Source organism: Neoarius graeffei, chromosome 12 (genome assembly GCF_027579695.1).
Source record: "Neoarius graeffei isolate fNeoGra1 chromosome 12, fNeoGra1.pri, whole genome shotgun sequence".
Lineage (NCBI taxonomy): Eukaryota > Metazoa > Chordata > Actinopteri > Siluriformes > Ariidae > Neoarius > Neoarius graeffei.
The window spans coordinates 82,299,859-82,320,580 of NC_083580.1; the positions used below are offsets into that span (position 1 = coordinate 82,299,859).

At 40.9% G+C, this 20,722-nt stretch overlaps 1 protein-coding gene across 1 annotated transcript in view; it reads right to left on the minus strand.

Annotated features, from left to right (window-relative positions):
* Window positions 1–229: 229 nt before the first annotated feature.
* Window positions 230–20,722, minus strand: part of hspa4a (heat shock protein 4a) — a 35,523-nt gene continuing 15,030 nt past the window's right edge. The window contains exons 5-19 of the mRNA XM_060936560.1: window positions 17,452–17,551; window positions 16,682–16,815; window positions 15,908–16,152; window positions 15,656–15,732; window positions 15,417–15,568; window positions 11,884–11,990; window positions 11,646–11,779; window positions 7,862–8,043; window positions 7,527–7,619; window positions 6,621–6,770; window positions 5,060–5,185; window positions 4,850–4,957; window positions 4,633–4,752; window positions 4,053–4,214; window positions 230–1,299 (exon numbers count right to left, since the gene is read on the minus strand). Of these exons, the coding sequence (XP_060792543.1) occupies window positions 1,099–1,299; window positions 4,053–4,214; window positions 4,633–4,752; window positions 4,850–4,957; window positions 5,060–5,185; window positions 6,621–6,770; window positions 7,527–7,619; window positions 7,862–8,043; window positions 11,646–11,779; window positions 11,884–11,990; window positions 15,417–15,568; window positions 15,656–15,732; window positions 15,908–16,152; window positions 16,682–16,815; window positions 17,452–17,551 (2,091 nt within the window). The 3' untranslated portion in view covers window positions 230–1,098. The remainder of the gene's footprint in view (window positions 1,300–4,052; window positions 4,215–4,632; window positions 4,753–4,849; window positions 4,958–5,059; window positions 5,186–6,620; window positions 6,771–7,526; window positions 7,620–7,861; window positions 8,044–11,645; window positions 11,780–11,883; window positions 11,991–15,416; window positions 15,569–15,655; window positions 15,733–15,907; window positions 16,153–16,681; window positions 16,816–17,451; window positions 17,552–20,722) is intronic.

Genomic DNA, 20,722 nt, shown 5'->3' on the forward strand with positions numbered 1-20,722 from the left:
TTGTTTAATGTTTACGTGTGCACTGCATTGTTTTTCCCCCTCCACTCCTGTAATGATGGCATTGAGTGTGGTCTGAACTCCTCTCCAGTTTCCTAGACGTACATTGATTTGTCAGGTCACTTTCATTTACATTCTGACCAACATTCTAATTCACAACCATCAAAATACACCGTGTTACTGCATTGTTTTGAACTTTTACAATTACTGAATCTCATGGGGGAAAAAAAAAATCCTTACAAGGCCTTTATTTCACTTCAGCAAAACAGAAAGCATTATGTACAACCTTTTTGCTTTTCTTCTGAAAGGACATGAAGGGATCATAACACCTTGTACAGGGTTTGCAGAAGGATTTTACCTCCAAATGAATTACATTTCAAAACAGCTTCCATATAAGTGCACCAAAAATGAATCCGTTTTGTTTTTTTAAATATCATGACTGGAAAAGAAACATCTAGTTGGTCTCTACTATTCGTGCTGGCAACAGAACAAAAAACACTCCATAAAAACCCCCTCCTGAAGAACCCAGCAAAGCAAAGATACACGCACAACCTCAGCCATGAAGTGATGCATCAGTGAAAGTGAAATACAGGATAACAGGAACAGATCTGCATCATCATACAGCAGCCTTTCAACATCACTGCTCTTATTTTTCATTTTATTTATTTTCAGTGCTTCCATACATCATTTGGATTTGTAGAACTGAGCGACGCCAAGTGACAAATTTTTAAACAATGGAAAAATAAATGCAAGGATCGAAAAAAAAACTCAAGTTAAAATGTGTGCAGTTTCTACAACATACGACATCATCCTCACCTGCGCAATTCCTCAAGCAGACTTTCCAACCATGAACACGAATGTTTTAAAGTGAGACAGAACCCAAGTCCCCATCTTCAAGCTCATCTTTCTTTAATGTGAAAAAGAGCAACAAATGTGCGAGCTTACTTTTTTTTTTTTTGGGGGGGGGCGGCACCCAAAAGGAAACCATACACAAGGTCAGGAAGGATTTATGGTGCCTTCTGAAAACAAAACTAATGGTAGCTAGCTCGTTTCAGTCATCATTTGGATGAGAACTGAGAGAACGTCAGAGTAACTGAGGAGTTAGTCAATGTCCATTTCTGGCAGCTTGGCCTCTGTGGCTTCTGGAGCTAGTTGGTCTTTGTTAGGGCTGCTGGGCTGGGCCTCTGAGCCTTCCTGTCCGTTAACTGGGCCGTTCTGCTCCGGTGTCTTCTCCTCCTCCTTCGGTGGCTCAACTTTAGGTTTGGGTTTTAAGATGATGGGGTTGCAGGTGGAGAACAGCTCCTGAAGAGAACATTCAATATTTAGAAGCACAGCACAAACCTTACAAACCACAAACATTTAGCTTGGAATCGCCATGAAACGGCCTCCTTTGTCAAACAGCCGATAGCCTTCAAGATAAGCCACACCCCCATCCAATCTGACACCTGAGAGAGCCATCTGAACACACAAGAAATTAACAAAAGCCTTTTACTGATGGAGAACCCTGACGCTGTATAAAGACAGGAAACTCCTCCCTCTTCACAAACTCCAAACATATTTTTTTCCTCAAACTGAGATGGTTGGAAAAGGGAAGCGTGCAAGAAATCACACCAATAAAAACATGACAAACCATGTTCAGTGCTAACGAGCTGCTACAGCAGAGCAAGACACACCCCAAAGAGTGAGGCAGACAGGTCTAGAGAGCATCCCAAAATTTTGCATAAATATGAAGTCAAATTTCTGATAATTTTCCAAAAAGTGATGAACTATATAACTAAACAGAATATCACCAATTTTTTTTTTTTACATTTATATATGTAACCCTTATAAAAATCACTGCACTACACTCACACACTGGTTTTTACTGCATTGCATTCACACACTTTCATTCATTCACCCATAGTGGACAGTCCCCTAATGTTACATTCATGTTAGTGGTAGTTGGGATATTGGCAGATACTCCCAAGACCCCCCCATAAGGAGAACGATACTTTCTCCCCCCCCATGCTCGATCCACTGCAACACGGAGATGAGAAGAGAATTTTAGATCATACACAGACTACCACTACACGACCCTATACACTGACACAACTAAAGTTTTTGATCCTGAAGTTGTGATTTCTTTTGAAGAGTTGTTTTTGATTTGAAGAGATCCTGGTGAGTTGTAAGCTAATCAACTATACTATGTGAACACGTAACACTTATTCAGAATGCATAGGAAATGGAAAATGAACCAGTCAGGATACGTTTTTGTTTTGGTCTGCGTAATTTGACATGAAGTCGAAAGCGTCATGTTATCATGTCATGTGCATGACTGAGATAACTGGGTTAGCCATGTTAGCCGCATGGCTAGTTTTTCTGGCTGGATAAGCTAGCAGACATATTCGATAAAAATATTCAATGTAAACATCTGTTCAGTGCACACAGTTGTTGTATGTTCATGTTAGGAAGTAATGACATGGAAAATATGATATTTAGCCGAAAGTACCGATGAACTGCGTAGTTTTGTAATCTAGTCTTGCTAATCGCTTTGCACACGTGTGTGCGCAGGCTGGTTTTTCCCCACCCAGTTCGAGTGCTGTGCATCGCTGTGCTGTGGATTCCACTGCTGTCGCTGCCACATTACCCTACATCTTCCAAGGACTGGTTGGTTACCGTCAAAGGAGTGGTATGACTGGACCCTAACCCTGCCTGATCCACCCTGGTGCCCTGTGTCTGGTTGGAGTCTCATCGCATCGCTCCTGTGGAGGACGGCCCCATGTGGACAGTTGAAAGTCACACCTGGAGGACGCTCTGGACTCTTACAGTAATGCTTTTATGGCTGAGGACTACAGCTGACTTGCTAACTTTAGGACTGCAGTTGTCATGAACAGTTTTGCACTCAAGTTTCCATCAATAAAGAGTTTATAACATCAACGAAACTGACTTCATGTTAAAACTGTTAATGTTATAGTCATGAAGTCTGTTGTTGCCCAAATGAGGATGGGTTCCCTTTTGAGTCTGGTTCCTCTCGAGGTTTCTTCCTCATGTCGTCTGAGGGAGTTTTTCCTTGCCACCGTCGCCACAGGCTTCATCATCGGGGATAGATTAGGGATAAAATTAGCTCATGTTTTAGGTCGTTCAAATTCTGTAAAGCTGCTTTGCGACAATGTTTATTGTTAAAAACGCGATACAAATAAACTTGACTTGACTGGAACATTGTGAACGTTCAAATAGGAACAACTTTTTTTTTTTTTTTTTTTTTTTTTACACGTGCATTTTTTCAACTGAACCCTTTTAACACATTTTTCCATTTGAGATCTCAATTTTTAAGGCCTTACACATTTTTTTTTCTTTTTACTTTTTGGGTTGTTGGATCCAACATAGGGTTATTGGCTTAATGATCTACATTGATATTTCATATTTTAGGCCTACTATGTCTGTTCTATGCAGTTGTGCAGACTTTCCTTGATCTGCATTGGTATTTCATATTATTGCTGCACTTGTCTATAGTTAAGAACGAACTTACATAATCTGCATTGGTATTTCATATTATAGTGAACCCATTCTATATGGTTCAAGAGAACTAATGATCTGCATTAATATTTCATATTACACATTACCTGTTTAAAGGATAGTATTGAAGGTACATAATACACACAGTTGATGATGAGCATGATTTCAGTTTAGTTTTACATCACACAACACTCATTTTTATTTTGTTTTATACACACTGAATTGACATGCATTGACTTGCATCATATTTTCTATAATACAGAACCCTTTTCCTAGAACCTGACTGGTGTATGTGCTATTGTGGGTTGGAACAGCTTAATACAGTAATAAGTATTCACTACCGCAGTCCTCCTGTATGAACCTAAGGATAAGACAAGCAGACCTGATTTATTAAAAGGATTTATGAGATACCACAGCCTACCTAGGTAGGCAGGGTTACATATACATTTTTTTTTTCTCCAGATATCATGCCATATTGGTGTCAAAGCTCCGAAACACTGATTTTGATTTCAGGTGAACACTAACAGTATAAAACAGGAAAATAATGTAAACATCAGTACCTTGGTTTTGGCTTGAATCTCAGAGGCTTTAATAACAGGCTCAACCATCAGACTCTGTTTGCTCTGTTCATTCATTTTGCTGTTCATCCAGTTCATGGCCTCGATCACCTGCTTTTCCACCTTCATCACCTCCAACTCGTCCAGATGCTCGTACTGCTCATCCTAACATTAAAAACACAACTGGAGCGAAAATGCACAAATAATGCTTCCTATTTTTCATGTCTTAGAGGTCATTTCGCAGTTACTTAAGAATTTGCGCCGGCTGTAAACCAGCTGTAATTCTTTATATTAGCTGATAAAATTCTGCCGTACCAAGCATTAGAAGAATTTTTTTTTATTCTAACTGACTCTCTAAAGAATATGGGTGAAGTACACCACTGCAGCTCCTCATGAGTTCATGCTTAATAGAATTGTGGATTTAAACAGTAATTAAACTGAAGTGTTTTATATAGAGCTGCTCATTACTCCTGAACACAAATGTTTTTGGTGAGAATTTGCTCAGTTAATAAATGATGCACATGGCCACTAGAAAGGGTTCTGCACCATAAACTCAGCCCCATTCCGCTAAATAAGTGCGTACCTTTGCTTTGTACGCTTCTAAAATCTTCATGTACTTTTGGATTTGCTTCCCGAGCTCCTCGAAGGCTTTTGGTCTCTCTTCCGCCTCCATCGCTCGTTCCTGAACGGGCTGTCCGAGTTTCTGTGTGTGTGTGTGTGGGGAGGGACAGATGTGTTTATTTCTGGTATATAAAGAACAGTTTCTATTTTAATCCAGTGAAAAAACCACTCGTATTTACCTTCAGCTCTGCCAGTTTATCAATGTACACCTGCTTTTGTTGGTCTTCTCCTTCTTCATACAGCCAGTTTTCTGTGTCTTCAAGTTTTAGACTAAAAGCATCTCGATCCTGAAAGATTGCATCAGCACGGGTGACAGACACAGGTAAGATATTATAAACTACATCATGGCATTACAAACCAATAATAAATTGTATGATTTACAGACGTACTGCCTCACTGATGAACTTCTCCAGGACACCATGCAGTTTGTCCCTCATCTCATACACATACTCCTCAACCCCATTCTTCGCATCATTCCTCTCCTTCTCCAGTTTGTCCTGCATGATCATCTTCCCCTGATGACACAAATGACACCAAACATAAAGAGGGGACACGTTTTCCAAAAAGCAGGAGCTGAACGATGGGCCGTTAGCGCAGTGTGATGTCCTGTCTGAATATACTAGACCTTTCTATATGGCTCAAGCTGGAATTGCACTGAAATGTACATTTACAGCACCTATACTTTAAGATCACCTCAAGATTTACATTCTGGAAATTAGAAAGTGGATTTCTTTAAATCTCAAAAATAACCTTATTCTATCAAACACAGTTCAGTTTTATAAGGTCTTATCCGTGTTTAGTAAGAAACAAATCTTTTGGTCTCATTAAAATGGTAAACAACGCGATGGAGTAAGACATTCTGAGCTGATTATTTACTCTCCCAGGTATCTGAAGGTCCACAAGATCTGTTCTGTTTTTATCCTGGTCTTTATCAGTGACTTTAATTAAAGCTCATTTTAAAGTTTAAAAAAATAACAGGAGAATTAAATAAACCCCAGTGATTACATGGTTAACTCCTGCAATGCCAGACAGAACTTTATAATATCAAGGTGAAGATTATAACTGCTTCTGGGGAAAATAAAATACATTTTTTTCACGGTCCGGTTTCCATCAAATCCTGCGCTCTGATTGGCTGCCGAGTGGGTCTGTATCCTACGATACGGACCTCTGGGGACTCGCTCGGTCACAACATACATAGTAGCAATTTTTGTCAACATTTATTTTCGCATTTCTCAGGAGAACAGCATTAATTTTACAGCATGGATAGCGATAACGACAGTGTTCACAGCGAAAGCACGTTTTACTACCCTGAGGAAGAAGAAAAAACATTTCAGGAGAAAGCTAAAAACCTGTAACTGTTGCTAACGCCAAGCAAAAACATGGCTGAATCCTGAATGACTCAATTTTGTATAAATAGGGGACTACATAGGCAGCAAAATAGTTTTTTTTTTTTCTGCCATGGAAGTGCACTTGTATACCAAGGAGGAAGACATTTGCATTACAGCCGTGAATGAGGATTCAAAATGGCAGCTTGCCTCGGCTCAGTTTTGCCTTTCGGGCGCTCTCGTTTTCTGTTAGAATTTGGTAAAGAAAAAAAATAAAATATATTATTTACCAGCTTAAGGTCGGTCCGTATGGTGAAATACCGTAACCTCGGCTTTAAATACTGACCTCAGCCCAGAGGGCCTCGCTCAGTACTTTCAAGACCTCGGTCACGGTATTTCACCATATGGACCTCCCAGCTGGTAAATAACATATGTTTAACACTACCATCAGTGCCACTGGCTTTGATTCCATACAACATTGTTACACACATTACAGAGATTACTCCAGAAACTGTCCTTAAAGCTGAGATAATACTAAGATCTGTATTTTTTTTTCCAGACGTGACATGATTAGTGACCCTATGAGGTAAGCCCTCTGAGGTGTTTGTGGATTAACCTGCATTACCTCATTCTCCATAAACAGATTGAGAAGCTCGTTAGTAAGCTGCCAGTGCAGGCTGTTCTCAATCGGCAGGTCTACAGTCTTCGTTTTCACTTTAAGTTTCTTGGCTTGGGGAGGCTGGTCGTTCTTCTTTTCCTGTTTGTTTTCCTCAGTCTAAAAAAAAAAAAAGTGTCAAACAAAATTTGCATTTCAATAACGCTGCAAATTCTTCTCTACAAACCACATGAACATAATGGCAGACACGTCAAGTGTGCTATTGAAACTACTCATTCATGGTTTAAAATGTTTAAATTAAAAACCCAGAGAAAATGGCTGACATTTAAAAATTTTGCCTTTTAACAGAGCTCTTGAAACTAAGTGGTTTTTGAATTTACATTAAGTTAAAACTGCTTCTCTTTTGAAGGTCAAATATTTCAAGAGATGCTCATGACATACAGAAGGAATGAAACACGGTTCATATACTCGAGGATAAGGGTCATGACCCCCCCGTACAAGGCCTTTCCCAGAGTAGTGAGCACTGCATGGACTTGAACAGGTGATGTTCGTTTTGCTTCCTGCTCCTGTCTCAACCTGTCATTTGTTATGTACTGAGGCAAGTTGCTAGGTCACTGGTACCAAAAGACAACCATGGACATGTCTATGTTTACTCAAACACAAGGAATCCAATTCAAGTATAAAACCTCAGAGAAAACAAAGGAGGGAAAAAGCAAAAGGCAACTGAGAGAAGATTAACTGCATGACTACACAGGGTTAATGAGTAGCACCCAGGAATCGGGTTCTCGCATTAGGGAGACAGAACCAGGAAGTAAAACTAACGGATCCATGTAGTGCTCAGTACGCTGCAGTGAGCTGTGGGAGATTAGAAGCAGTATGCAAGTCCATCAATGTATGTTAGACCCTTTTAGTTACCTCCATGTCCTCAGTGTCCGATTTCTTATCTACGTTCTCTTTCGGCCCGTCACCCTGGGGCTTCTGCTCGTCTTGGTCCACCTGCATCTTGTTCTTTACCAAGCAAAAAAGGATGCATTACATTAATAATGCAACATCTACAGAAATTAAGTACAATAATCAGTCCAGGCTCCACACTGATGCAGCAGAAGACAGGCCTTTCAGCCTGCTTTACTTGCTCAGCTGTGTTTAGACATGCTACGGTTCCTCGTTTTGTAGAGCACATATTTCTGTGGTGAGTTATCCAGCATTCAGTGAAGTGCATTATAAACCTTTAGTTAATGAGAGGGCATTACCTCTTCCTCTCTGGCAGCAGGGTCCGTCTCCATGGGCTCTTCTCCCTCTGCAGTCTTCACCACTTCCACCAGGGAGGCACTGGACACACTGAACACACCATGCACGTTCACACGCACCTTCACCTTCACTTTAGAACACTCGCCTGACGCCTGAGGCAACACCTTCTGGATAGTGAACTTACCTGAAAAGAGTGAAGTGATTTAGTGTTGCAACAGTTTACAAAAATGATTGATTTTTGTGATTCATGTTATGAAGAGCATTGTGGTGCTACATCACTTCATTTAGACTAAAATTTGACGGAGCACAGTGCAACTGATTTTAAAGCATGGGAAGTCTTTACATTACACCATGTTTTTGGCCTCACATGAGTAATATTTCAATTTGTAGTCACTGTGAGAAACACAATGCAGAATCAATGTTCCACTGTCTATTATTTTGAGCTGAAATGTCCCATTTTATACAGTGTTCTCACTGTATCACAAATTTATGGTCATACCCATCCAGCTTTCCTTCCTCATCAGAAATCATCTTGTGCCACTTTAGAGAAAGTCAATACTACATATGATGACTCAAGTGTAAGAAAACCTCCATCTCAGACTAATTCCTTTTCAACCCATTATGATGAAGTATGTGTATTATGCAATAGAATTTCTTAGCATATACCATGTACATTTTTAACATTTGTTGCGAGTCATCAATCTCCATCCTGCTTTATTGATTCCAGGCATTGAAAACTAATCAAAATCAACCCTGAAGCTCTGCGTCAATTCCACATGCTGAAAATGATTCTCAGTCTCTCTCTCTCACACACACACACACACACACACACAAATTTAGCATCATTAGATGTTTATTTTCAACATGTCTGAAGAAATCAAGGCTCAAAATGAAGGTAAGAATATAAAGTGTGTAACTGGTGATAAGTGTACAGAACAGTGACACTGCATTAGTTTGTGTTTCACTTGGTCAAAAGAAACAAACTATCACAGCATGAGAATATTATCTGATAAAGATCAGTAGTAATTAGGGCTGTAACGATACACCCAACTCACGATTCGAATCACGATTTTTGACCCACAATTCGATACGCCCACGATTTTTTTAAAAATGTTTTTTTAAAAGTAGTAAATTTGACTTAACATTTACTTACATTAACTATTTAATGACAAATAATTCAGACCACTGCAGAGAATGAGTAATATGTATGCAAAAATGAACAAATGTATATCCAAAGATTGTTTTATTTCTCAAAATAATACTGTTGAGCCGGAAGCTCTGTTTTTTTTGGTTCTGAAAAAGTCATTTTTCCAAATCGTGTAAATCCGTTAAGATTTTTTTGGGGGGGTGGCTCTCTCACTGTCTCACTCTCATAGGGCCAATGATTTTCTGTGATCGCGGAAAACAGATGGAAATTACGGAATTTTTATGGTGAAACATTGCTCGCATGTCAAAATGTAACTGCCGCAGAAGGCTTCCGCCCAAGCAGACATACCTTCAGTGTTGCCAGATATTGCTAACGTTTTCCACCCCAAAATATGTTCAAAACCAGCCAAAAAGCACCTAAACCTGCCCAATCTGGCAACACTGCATGCCTTTCTGGTCAAGTGATTGTGATTGGCTTGTGGCACACCTAGCCAGCCAATGAGCTGCTTGTTTACAGATTTGCTCCCCACGTCGCAACCAGAATGGCGACCGCTTAAAAGAAATGAATGCTCTGCCAGTGGCAAGTGTGGACGTTGCGTGACTCGCAGAAGATTGTCGCAGGTCAGCGAAAAAACGACTTACTAATATATATAAAAATAAAATAAAATATAAAAAATAAAAAATAAAAGTAATTTAAGTAAGTTTAAAATGTAATTTAAATAAAAAAGTATTCATAAGTTGAAGTTCGGAAGCGCCTCAGTTTTTGGGCTGAGGAGAAGTTTGAAAGGGTGTACCGTGATTCTGCCTTCTTGTATCGCGATACGGATCGTGGCTCTGCGTATCGCGATTTCGATACGCATATCGTTACAGCCCTAGTAGTAATGTATTGCAGTTAATTTAACACGAGTTAGGAGTTCTGTAGTAGTGGTAGTTGATGCTGGAACTCGAGAGATTACGCAATTACAGCGATAAATCATTAGAGGCCCTAAAGTAGGCAGATCAGGTGAAAATTCAAATTCAGTCCAAAATTGCTTGAAAGTGCTCTCACTGAATTGAGAATTGAATGGAGAACGTACTTTTTTTTTTTTTTACAGAATTAAGATGTTTATCCATTCTTGAGATATTACAAATCAGACTGAAAAAAAATGGCTTAATTTTTAGAAAACTAAACTTTTCTATTTTCCCAAGATATTTACATGGAAATTGGCAGGCACATGGCTGCACACTGAATACAAAGTTTAAAAAATTAACAAAAAATTGTACAAATTACTATTTAATTAGCAGGCGGCACGGTGGTGTAGTGGTTAGTGCTGTCGCCTCACAGCAAGAAGGTCCTGGGTTCGAGCCCTGTGGCCGGCGAGGGCCTTTCTGTGCGGAGTTTGCATGTTCTCCCCGTGTCCGCGTGGGTTTCCTCCGGGTGCTCCGGTTTCCCCCACAGTCCAAAGACATGCAGGTTAGGTTAACTGGTGACTCTAAATTGAGCGTAGGTGTGAATGTGAGTGTGAATGGTTGTCTGTGTCTATGTGTCAGCCCTGTGATGACCTGGCGACTTGTCCAGGGTGAACCCCGCCTTTCACCCGTAGTCAGCTGGGATAGGATCCAGCTTGCCTGCGACCCTGTAGAACAGGATAAAGCGGCTACAGATAAGGAGATGAGACTATTTAATTAGCATCAGGTTATACTAATTGGATAAAAACTTTAAATTGGTACACTAAAAAAAGTAATAAATTATTTCTAATCCCCTCTTTGTGCTCTGTAGGCCTTTGTATTGCTCAGTTGGGCCTACTAGTGTTTATATTAAAAGAGTATAAATTATTATTTTGATTAATATTCACAGCTTTCAAGGCGAACCTGGGGGGGGGGTTCCACATCCAATAAACAATTCACATTAACTGAACTTGACACTCATGTTCTGACTTCTGGATTTAAAAAAAATATATATATATATATTCTGACCACTACATTTTTCATCAAAACAACTGCAGTTATATTCTAAAATAGTTATTTACATGAATCAGTTTGATTTATTAAAAAAAAAAGTGGGTAAAGCTATGAAAACTCTTAAGTCTCCTGTGAATCATAACATCAACACTAGCAGAGGGAAAATTTTTGCTGAATCCTTCATCAGAAACAGAGAGCGAGAGAACATCCCTTGAAAAGTGATCTGATTGATATTCATGAGTAATCCAGTGGGAAACCGATCAGGAGAGACACTGACTGCTTTCCCGTGACTCAAAAAGCACCGACAGTTTCCCAACGTCACGCGAGCAGTTTCTTTACTCTGTTGTACCGACTTCAACCTGTCATTACTCCCAAAGTACTGAACAGATCTTAACCAGATACATTTCTTTGGAAAGCAGAGATAAGCTTTTTAATGAGAGTATTCACGATAGAAAATATTCAAGAGTTAAGTAATGACAGATTTGGAAATTTAATGAGTGCCTGCATGCCCAATTTTCACAGCACGGCCAACGAGCGTCTGATATGCCTACCTAAAGGGAATAAACTTCTTGAATGACCACCCGATGATTAGGACATTCTCAGGATGGTTTGATAAAACAGTGAACTTGTACAACTACCCCATCTAGCTGTAAAAGTGTCCTTTTCTAACAAGGGGGAGAGAAACACATTTGATCATACCAATGGTGGGATCAGGATATGGCAGCTCCTTCAGGTTGTTGTAGTAGGCCTCCAGGGAGAAAGGCTCCTTGCGGTAGAAGGTTAACACTTTAGAGAAAGGTGCAGGATGGTTTTTAGGGAATACCTCGCAATCACTGCAAGGAAAGATAGAAAAAAGGGAAAGAGAAATCAGTCTACGCATTTAATTTACATTACTTTATTTTCCAAGAACTAGGACCATCAATAATGTATAAACAACCTTAAGCCTTCCTCAGCTGCTGAATTCCATTTCAGGGAAATGGGATACGGAACCACATCCGTGATGGAAAACTCTCGCACTTTGAAGGCAGGAGACAGGATTGCGCACTAAGCGAGGAAAATAAAAACATTAGAACATGCTTACTTCATCACCAAGAAAACACTCGAGGTTGCTAATACTAATCCACAGGACAAGAAGCAGCTACACAAACATCATCCCAAGAGGTGTTGGCTGAACAAGAACAGCAACGATTAGATTCACTCCGAATTCACTCTTCACGCATAAAGAAATTTCATCCAGTTCAATCACCTCGTACAAAAATTTAGAATAATGGGTGCCAGAATTATTGGTACTCTTTATGAAAATATAAAAATAGCAACAGGTGCTGAAAGCAATGTGTTTAAACATGCAGGGATATGGCATTTTCAAACACATTCATAGTTTAAGTATAATTTTTTTTTTCTACAAAACAGTTTCAAAATTTCTTTTGTAGGATGCTCTGAGGAAAGATTTCGCTCTTATAAAGCTTCCAAGCAGCTTGTTACAAAAGTGGCATGTAACAGCCGATTTTAAAGCTTGACCTTTACATAATCGAAATGTTGTAGTTGAAAAACTGATCTCTGAACTGTTTCAGATGTACAACACTGCAAACAAATGTCACCAACTGTATCACTCCATACTTACTCATACAGTATGGTTATTGTGTTTAATGCGACATACGACTTGAAAGCACAAATTCTTTAACATAATTATAAAAACTTTAGCTGTATCACTATTCATGATGAAAAATAATCGGTTCCATCGTAAAATTCCCAACAGTTTTACAATGGTGCTCGAAAGTTTGTGAACCCTTTAGAATTTTCTGTTTCTGCATAAATGACCTAAAACATCATCAGATTTTCACACAAGTCCTAAAAGTAGATAAAGAGAGCCCAGTTAAACAAATGAGACAAAAATATTATACTCCGTCATTTATTTATTGAGGAAAATGATCCAATATTACATATCTGAGAGTGGCAAAAGTATGTGAACCTTTGCTTTCAGTATCTGGTGTGACCCCCTTGTGCAGCAATAACTGCAACTAAACGTTTGCGGTAACTGTTGATCAGTCCTGCACACCGGCTTGGAGGAATTTTAGCCCGTTCCTCCGTACAGAACAGCTTCAACTCTGGGGTGTTGGTGGGTTTCCTCACATGAACTGCTCGCTTCAGGTCCTTCCACAACATTTCCATTGGATTAAGGTCAGGACTTTGACTTGGCCATTCCAAAACATTCACTTCATTCTTCTTTAACCATTCTTTGGTTTAACGACTTGTGTGCTTAGGGTCGTTGTCTTGCTGCATGACCCACCTTCTCTTGAGATTCAGTTCATGGACAGATGTCCTGACATTTTCCTTTAGAATTCGCTGGTATAATTCAGAATTCATTGTTCCATCAATGATGGCAAGCCGTCCTGGCCCAGATGCAGCAAAACAGGCCCAAACCATGATACTACCACCACCATGTTTCACAGATGGGATAAGGTTCTTATGCTGGAATGCAGTGTTTTCCTTTCTCCAAACATAACGCTTCTCATTTAAACCAAAATGTTCCATTTTGGTTTCATCCGTCCACAAAACATTTTTCCAATAACCTTCTGGCTTGTCCACATGATCTTTAGCAAACTGCAGACGAGCAGCAATGTTCTTTTTGGAGAGCAGTGGTTTTCTCCTTGCGACCCTGCCATGCACACCATTGTTGTTCAGTGTTCTCCTGATGGTGGACTCATCAACATTAGCCAGTGTGAGAGAGGCCTTCAGTTGCTTAGAAGTTACCCTGGGGTCCTTTGTGACCTCGCTGACTATTACACGCCTTGCTCTTGGAGTGATCTTTGCTGGTCGACCACTCCTGGGGAGGGTAACAATGGTCTTGAATTTCTTCCATTTGTACACAATCTGTCTGACTGTGGATTGGTGGAGTCCAAACTCTTTAGAGATGGTTTTGTAACCTTTTCCAGCCTGATGAGCATCAACAACACTTTTTCTGAGGTCCTCAGAAATCTCCTCCGTTCGTGTCATGATACACTTCCACAAACGTGTTGTGAAGATCAGACTTTGATAGATCCCTGTTCTTTAAATAAAACAGGGTGCCCACTCTCACCTGATTGTCATCCCATTGATTGAAAACACCTGACTCTAATTTCACCTTCAAATTAACTGCTAATCCTAGAGCTTCACATACTTTTGCCACTCACAGATATGTAATATTGGATCATTTTCCTCAATAAATAAATGAGCAAGTATAATATTTTTGTCCCATTTGTTTAACTGGGTTCTCTTTATCTACTTTTAGGACTTGTGTGAAAATCTGATGATGTTTTAGGTCATATTTATGCAGAAATATAGAAAATTCTACAGGGTTCACAAACTTTCAAGCACCACTGTAGTTCGTATAACCATTTCCAATTTTAATTATTATTATTGGCGGCACGGTGGTGTAGTGGTTAGCGCTGTCGCCTCACAGCAAGAAGGTCCGGGTTCGAGCCCCGTGGCCGGCGAGGGCCTTTCTGTGCGGAGTTTGCATGTTCTCCCCGTGTCCGCGTGGGTTTCCTCCGGGTGCTCCGGTTTCCCCCACAGTCCAAAGACATGCAGGTTAGGTTAACTGGTGACTCTAAATTGACCGTAGGTGTGAATGTGAGTGTGAATGGTTGTCTGTGTCTATGTGTCAGCCCTGTGATGACCTGGCGACTTGTCCAGGGTGTACCCCGCCTTTCGCCCGTAGTCAGCTGGGATAGGATCCAGCTTGCCTGCGACCCTGTAGAAGGATAAAGCGGCTAGAGATAATGAGATGAGATGAGATTATTATTATTATTATTAAACACAGCTGATTACTGAGGCTCAAGTTAAATATTGTCCAGCATCAACCAAAGTTAGCAACAGTCTTCAAAGTTGCTCTTTCTTCATGGACATTTTAAATCCATCACATGTACGCATGTGGTGTGGAAGGAACATGTCACACATGGAGCTCGTTAGTGGAAAGCACTGAACCTGGAGTAAATTATCTGGATTTCATATACAAGCCTGGATTTTATGAGCACATTTTAGGGAATACCTCTGAATATTAATTTAACTAGAGGTCTAGTTTCTTGCACTTGGCCAAGGGGGGGATGTGTCCCTGTTAGAGCTGTACAATAGCAGTTGTGTCATCCCTGTACCTGTATGGTTTGTGTGCTATGTATTCTTTTAAAATATAATCGTCTTCTTGCCTGATTAAAAACTTCAAGATTTTTTTTTTCAGATTAAGAATTTTGTCCAGAACAGTTCTTCATCTTTTCAATAATAATTGATTTATGATTGTTGCATAGATTCTTTTTTTTGTCCATCACTAAATGACATCCCACACAAGGTTTCCATGATGTACATCCTTAAATTAAATTCAGTTGAGTACAAGTACTGATCATTCCGTTTAAAGGAGTGATTGTGCCACTCAGGGAATGATGCATTAGGAATTATGAGCCAGTATTTATCAGGGGACTGATGATTTGTGTCACAGACCTGCAGTGCGCAGCCTCTGGCCACTGCCTCGTCCGCATTTAGTGTTGTGCTCAGCTCCTTCCCAAATAATTTGCTGACTCGCTCTTTGATGGCAGGGATCCGAGAGGCACCACCTATAATCTCCACTGCGTAAATGTCCTCTTTCTTTAGCTCTGGAGAAGAGCAAAGGACAAAAATCTGGTGTCAGGTTCAGGATTTAAAATAAACTATGAGAGCAGAGGAAGTGAGGTTTTACTCACTGGCTTGTTCGAGCACGCTGCGCAGGGGTCCCTCCACTTTAGCCAGCAGCGCCGCACACATCTCCTCAAACTCGCCTCTGGAACAACAGAGTCATGGAGTTATTTTTAGCTGCAGCTTTCACACCAAAGCAGCCGCTTACAACATGCTGCACATGCGAGGATGAATATAAACATAACCCCCCCCCCAGGATCGAGTCAGAGCCTGATTTAGCCCACATAGCTTGCTAAATTCAAGGTTGCTAGGAAACTAACCTGTTGAGTTTGCTACTAACGTCGATGTCATTCATGAAGCATTCGATGTTGAGAGGCAGGTCAGAGGAGTTGGCACTCATGAGCTTTTTCAGCTTTTCACACTCCTGGTAGAGACGCACCAGAGCACGAGGCTTCGAGCGAACATCTAGTTTGTACTTCTTGGCAAACTCGTTGCAGAAATACTGAACAAGTATCTCATCAAAGTCTTTACCACCCAGCTCACTGTCAAACGCAGAGGCCAGGACCTGGAGCAAAAATCAAGGCGAACCATTTTAAAACCAAATCACACATAAGAACCACAATATAAAGGTTATTCATTTATTACATAAATAAAAACAATATTTCTCAGGGAGACAATTCCAAAATGGACATTATGAACTTTATGAACCTCAAGCCTTGGCAATTTGGTTTCTCCTTTTTATTTATCATCATATTTGTACATCCATAGTTAATAAATATTTTGCCATATTTGTTTTCATTTTCTTTACTTCTCTCATCCTGCTCAGTCAGGGTCACAAAGCGCTACTGAGGAACGAGCGGAGGTGGACAGATGGACTGAGCAATTTGTCCATTTTTATTGCTAAACTCCTACACTCCTGTAGCGTGTTAGAAAATCTTATGTACACTCTTGTGGCTGGTTTGAATTTGACTTGGAGTAACACTTAAGCAGGAAGAGTAGTGCAACAAACCTGCTTCACAGTTAGTGATGTTTGTAATATTAATTTGTAAAAGCAAAAGGAGAGAGAAGACCGACATGGTCCAACATCTCCTTACCTTTAATTTCCCCTTATTAAAGGCACAGGCAGAAACCTGATAGCCAGCATGACCAACATCCACAAACACGACATTCCTGGGTTTCTCCTCGGGGGCAGGCAGATCCTGCTTGTAAATGCCATATGCCAGGGTAACTGGAATAAAGATAATTAAGCACCATAAATACATCAGCTCTAGACCACTCACTCAGTTTACATGCTGCAACGGCCTTCGCACACTGAGACAAACCAGTTTTATTAGCTTTATAAACAGCAAAAATACTGCACGATTAAGTGTTCATCTGTTCTTTTATTGCAGTAAAATCACTTTACATTTGCTGATCCTTTAATAAAGGAAAACAAGCTTGCACTTGTTCCACTGCAAGAACATCAGAGGGAAAATATGAAAAGCCACCACCCAAGTTTGGAGCAGCAATATCAGAGTATGGCAAACTGCATCATCTTTAGGGTGAACTGTAGAAACTAATCACCACATGTGGTTCCTAACATACTCATTTCTGTAGTGTGTGTTAGTTTTTATTATAGACCTGACAAACTCAAGAAGACTCTCAGCAGAAGTCTCACACTGTACATCACATGATTTTTTTTTTAATTCATTTGTTGAGTCAGAACTCGATCTTATTTTGATTTTAAATACAAAAACACACAGACATGTCACTGGACTCCCTGTGCAAGCTGCTATAGTGTAGCTCATTTTCACCATGCAAATTTAATACAGTGGCATTAAGTTACAGCAAAGATTCAGTCACAGTATGTTTCAGGGTCATTTACCCGCAGTGGTGTCGTTCATGAGTCGCAGGCAGTTAAGGCCAGCAATCTGTGCAGCATCCATAACCGATCTTCTCTCTGCATCAGTGAAGAAGCTGGGAACCTGAGGAGAGGGGAAGGGGAAAAAAGAAAGGGGATTTAAGCTTCTCAACTTGAAACGAGGCTTGTGCAAGATCAATTTTTCCTCATGGCTGACATTTTCATTGCTGATCTGCTCTCACTACTTTTGAATCACCATATTATATAAAAGTTGTTAAAGTGCATATCCTGCACCAATTTCGTTCTTTTTTTTTTTTTAAATATGAAAGTATGTCCCTTGACACACTCATCCAGAAGGGTAATTTTGCACAAGGCCATCTGTCTACAGCAGAAAAAAATAAAATAAAAACGCGTCTGGAAAAATCCCAAGGGAGTCTGGAGCCAGATTCGTGACGTCACCTGCGGAAGCGCCAGCAGGCTGCGCGAGCTTTGCACGGTTTCAGTGCACAGCCTGTGTAGACCAAGCACTCCCATTTCTCTCTCATTGTCCGGTCTTTTGGGAAACGATGAGTACTAATCCCATCATGATTGGTGTTGCTGCACCCTCCTACAATACATCTGTTCACCATTTTAATAATTACGCAATAACGTTGAAATTTGCAGAAAACCACCAGGTCATTTTCTCATAAACAAACCAGCGCTGACATGGGATTCAGAGGGAGGCGTCCCGCACGCGACGTCATGAAAATCAACGTTTCCCGGGAAATCCAAATGCCAAGTTTTTTCAGAGGCGGACCAATTCGCCTCAAATGGCTTGATTTCAACTGAATTTTTCTGGTATTGCGCAAGGTAAACAAACTGCAGAGAACGCGGAATGTGACAGATATTTGATCAAAGTTTAATATAAAATAGGAGAATTACATTGATCTTGCACCTGAATTTACCCGTGATATGCACTTTAATGATCTAAGTGGAACACACATAGATTTTATTTCATGTTAATTCTCCATTTACTGTGACAGAAAACAAAAGCACAACACAAGCCCAGCCAAGAGCATGCAAGATGGCGAGAAGCGGGCAGAGCTTCCAGGTGGTGTCAATTAATAGTGAGTTTTACAAAAAAAAAAGCCACCCACACAACCGTCAGCCATTCCAGATTCATACATCAACGGGATCATCTCCCTTTTATTGGGGGAGAAACAGACGGAGCTTCCGGAATATTCTGGGTGAGAACTCTTACTAGCATAGTGGTAAACACTGGTTGGTCTGCTAATATAATACTATAAAAATATCAGAGTAAATGTCAGTGGACAACACACTGAAATGGTACACATTGTACAAACCTGCAATAAACAGACAGTAAAATGGAATAAAGCCGCAAGCGGCCTCGACGGGCCCTCGCGCCAGCGGCCAAGGGGGGCGGGGGCATGCGTCCCCGCGAAATAACTTCCACAGCTTCTTCGGCAAGAGACATTACTCCCACAATGGCGACAAAGCACAGAATTGGACACATGGTAACAATAGGGTCTCGCACTGTACGGTGCTCGGGGGGCGCTATAGAGGCCCTGAGGCCCGCCTGGATCTGGGCTTCTGGTTCTCAGTAGCGGTGGCAGTCTAAGAAAAAGGAGCCAAATTTCGTGCGTTGTCGACCATGGCAAGCGCCCCAATAAGGGTCTTGTAAAGAGTTTGCTTGCCAAGTTTGACAAATCAGAAGCTGCAATATCATTTTTGCCATAACCAGCGCCCCCAGGGGCGAAAGTGCACAAAATTTGGCATATATGTCAGGTGAGCTATGAAGAGTTTGTGTATGAAGTTTGATGACAATTGAGTAAATAGAAGATGAGATATAGATTTTTGAAGAATAAATTTTTTGGTTTTTCCCATGTCAGTAGGTGGCGCTATGCTGTACATGAGCGATCATGAGTTGGAAAAATAAGTGTCTACAACAGCAACGTACTGTCACAAGGTAGTGGTGTGAAGGAAAAGCATTATGGAATTATTTACGAAAAACCCGTTATGGAGCAATTGCGGCGGCCAAAAACAGCGCCCCCCATGGACAAAAATTCCCAAAATGTGGTATACATGACATGGGAGGTAGTAAGAGGGTGGCCGTGAAGTTTGACCAAATTTGAGGAAAGATTGGAATTTTTGCCCAAAAATAGCGCCCCCAGTGGCGAAGTATCACAGAAATTGGGTAACATGTCAGAAGCCCAATGAGTGATTTGCGTGTGAAGTATGAGCAGTTTTGAGCAATCAGAAGATTTATGAATTTTTAAGCATGTAAAATTTTGCATCGAAAATTGATTGACGTATAACTTCTGAAAAGTTAACCCTACGTGAAACGTATTTAGTAACTTTTGTCAGCCATGTCTGTAGATGATGTGTATCAATTTTGGTGACATTCCTATGAAAGGTCTAGGAGGAGTTGCGCCGTCTTCGTGGCCATGCATTTCGCACAAAAGTGAAATTACCTCACTTCCTGTTGGGCGTGGCTAATGCATTGGCATTACATTTTTGTCCGGCTTAGTGAGATACATATGCGTACCAAATGGCATGCCACTACTACAAACTACATGGCACCCAGGCACCTAAATGCGGGAGGCCAAAATCACAACGACTTAGGGGGCGCTATAGAGGCCCTGAGCCCCGGCCAAGTTTGGGCTTCTGGTACTGAGTAGCGGTGGCAATTCTCGGAACTGGTGCCAAATTTCGTGCGTTTTCGCCCATGGCAAGTGCCCCGAAAATGGCCCAACAGCGGAGAAAAATAAAGAAGAAGAAGAAGACGGAAGAAGAAGAAGAAGACGGAAGAATAATTAAAGCCGCAAGCGGCCTCGACGGGCCCTCGCGCCAGCGGCCAAGGGGGGCGGGGGCATGCGTCCCTGCGAAAGACCTTCCGCAGCTTCCTCGGCAAGAGACATTACTCCCACAATGGCGACAAAGCACAGAATTGGACACATGGCAACAATAGGGTCTCGCACTGTACGGTGCTCGGGGCCTAATAATAAAAATAATAATAATAATCCTTCAAAAACAATAGGGTCTTGCACTGGACGGTGCTCGGGCCCTAATAATAATAATAACTAGAAACTATATGCCAAGCAGGCACCTTAATGCGAGAGGCAAAAATCACAACACGTTAGGGGGCGCTATAGAGGCCCTGAGGCCCGCCTGGATCTGGGCTTCTGGTTCTCAGTAGCGGTGGCAGTCTAAGAAAAAGGAGCCAAATCTCGTGCGTTGTCGACCATGGCAAGCGCCCCAATAAGGGTCTCGTAAAGAGTTTGCTTGCCAAGTTTGA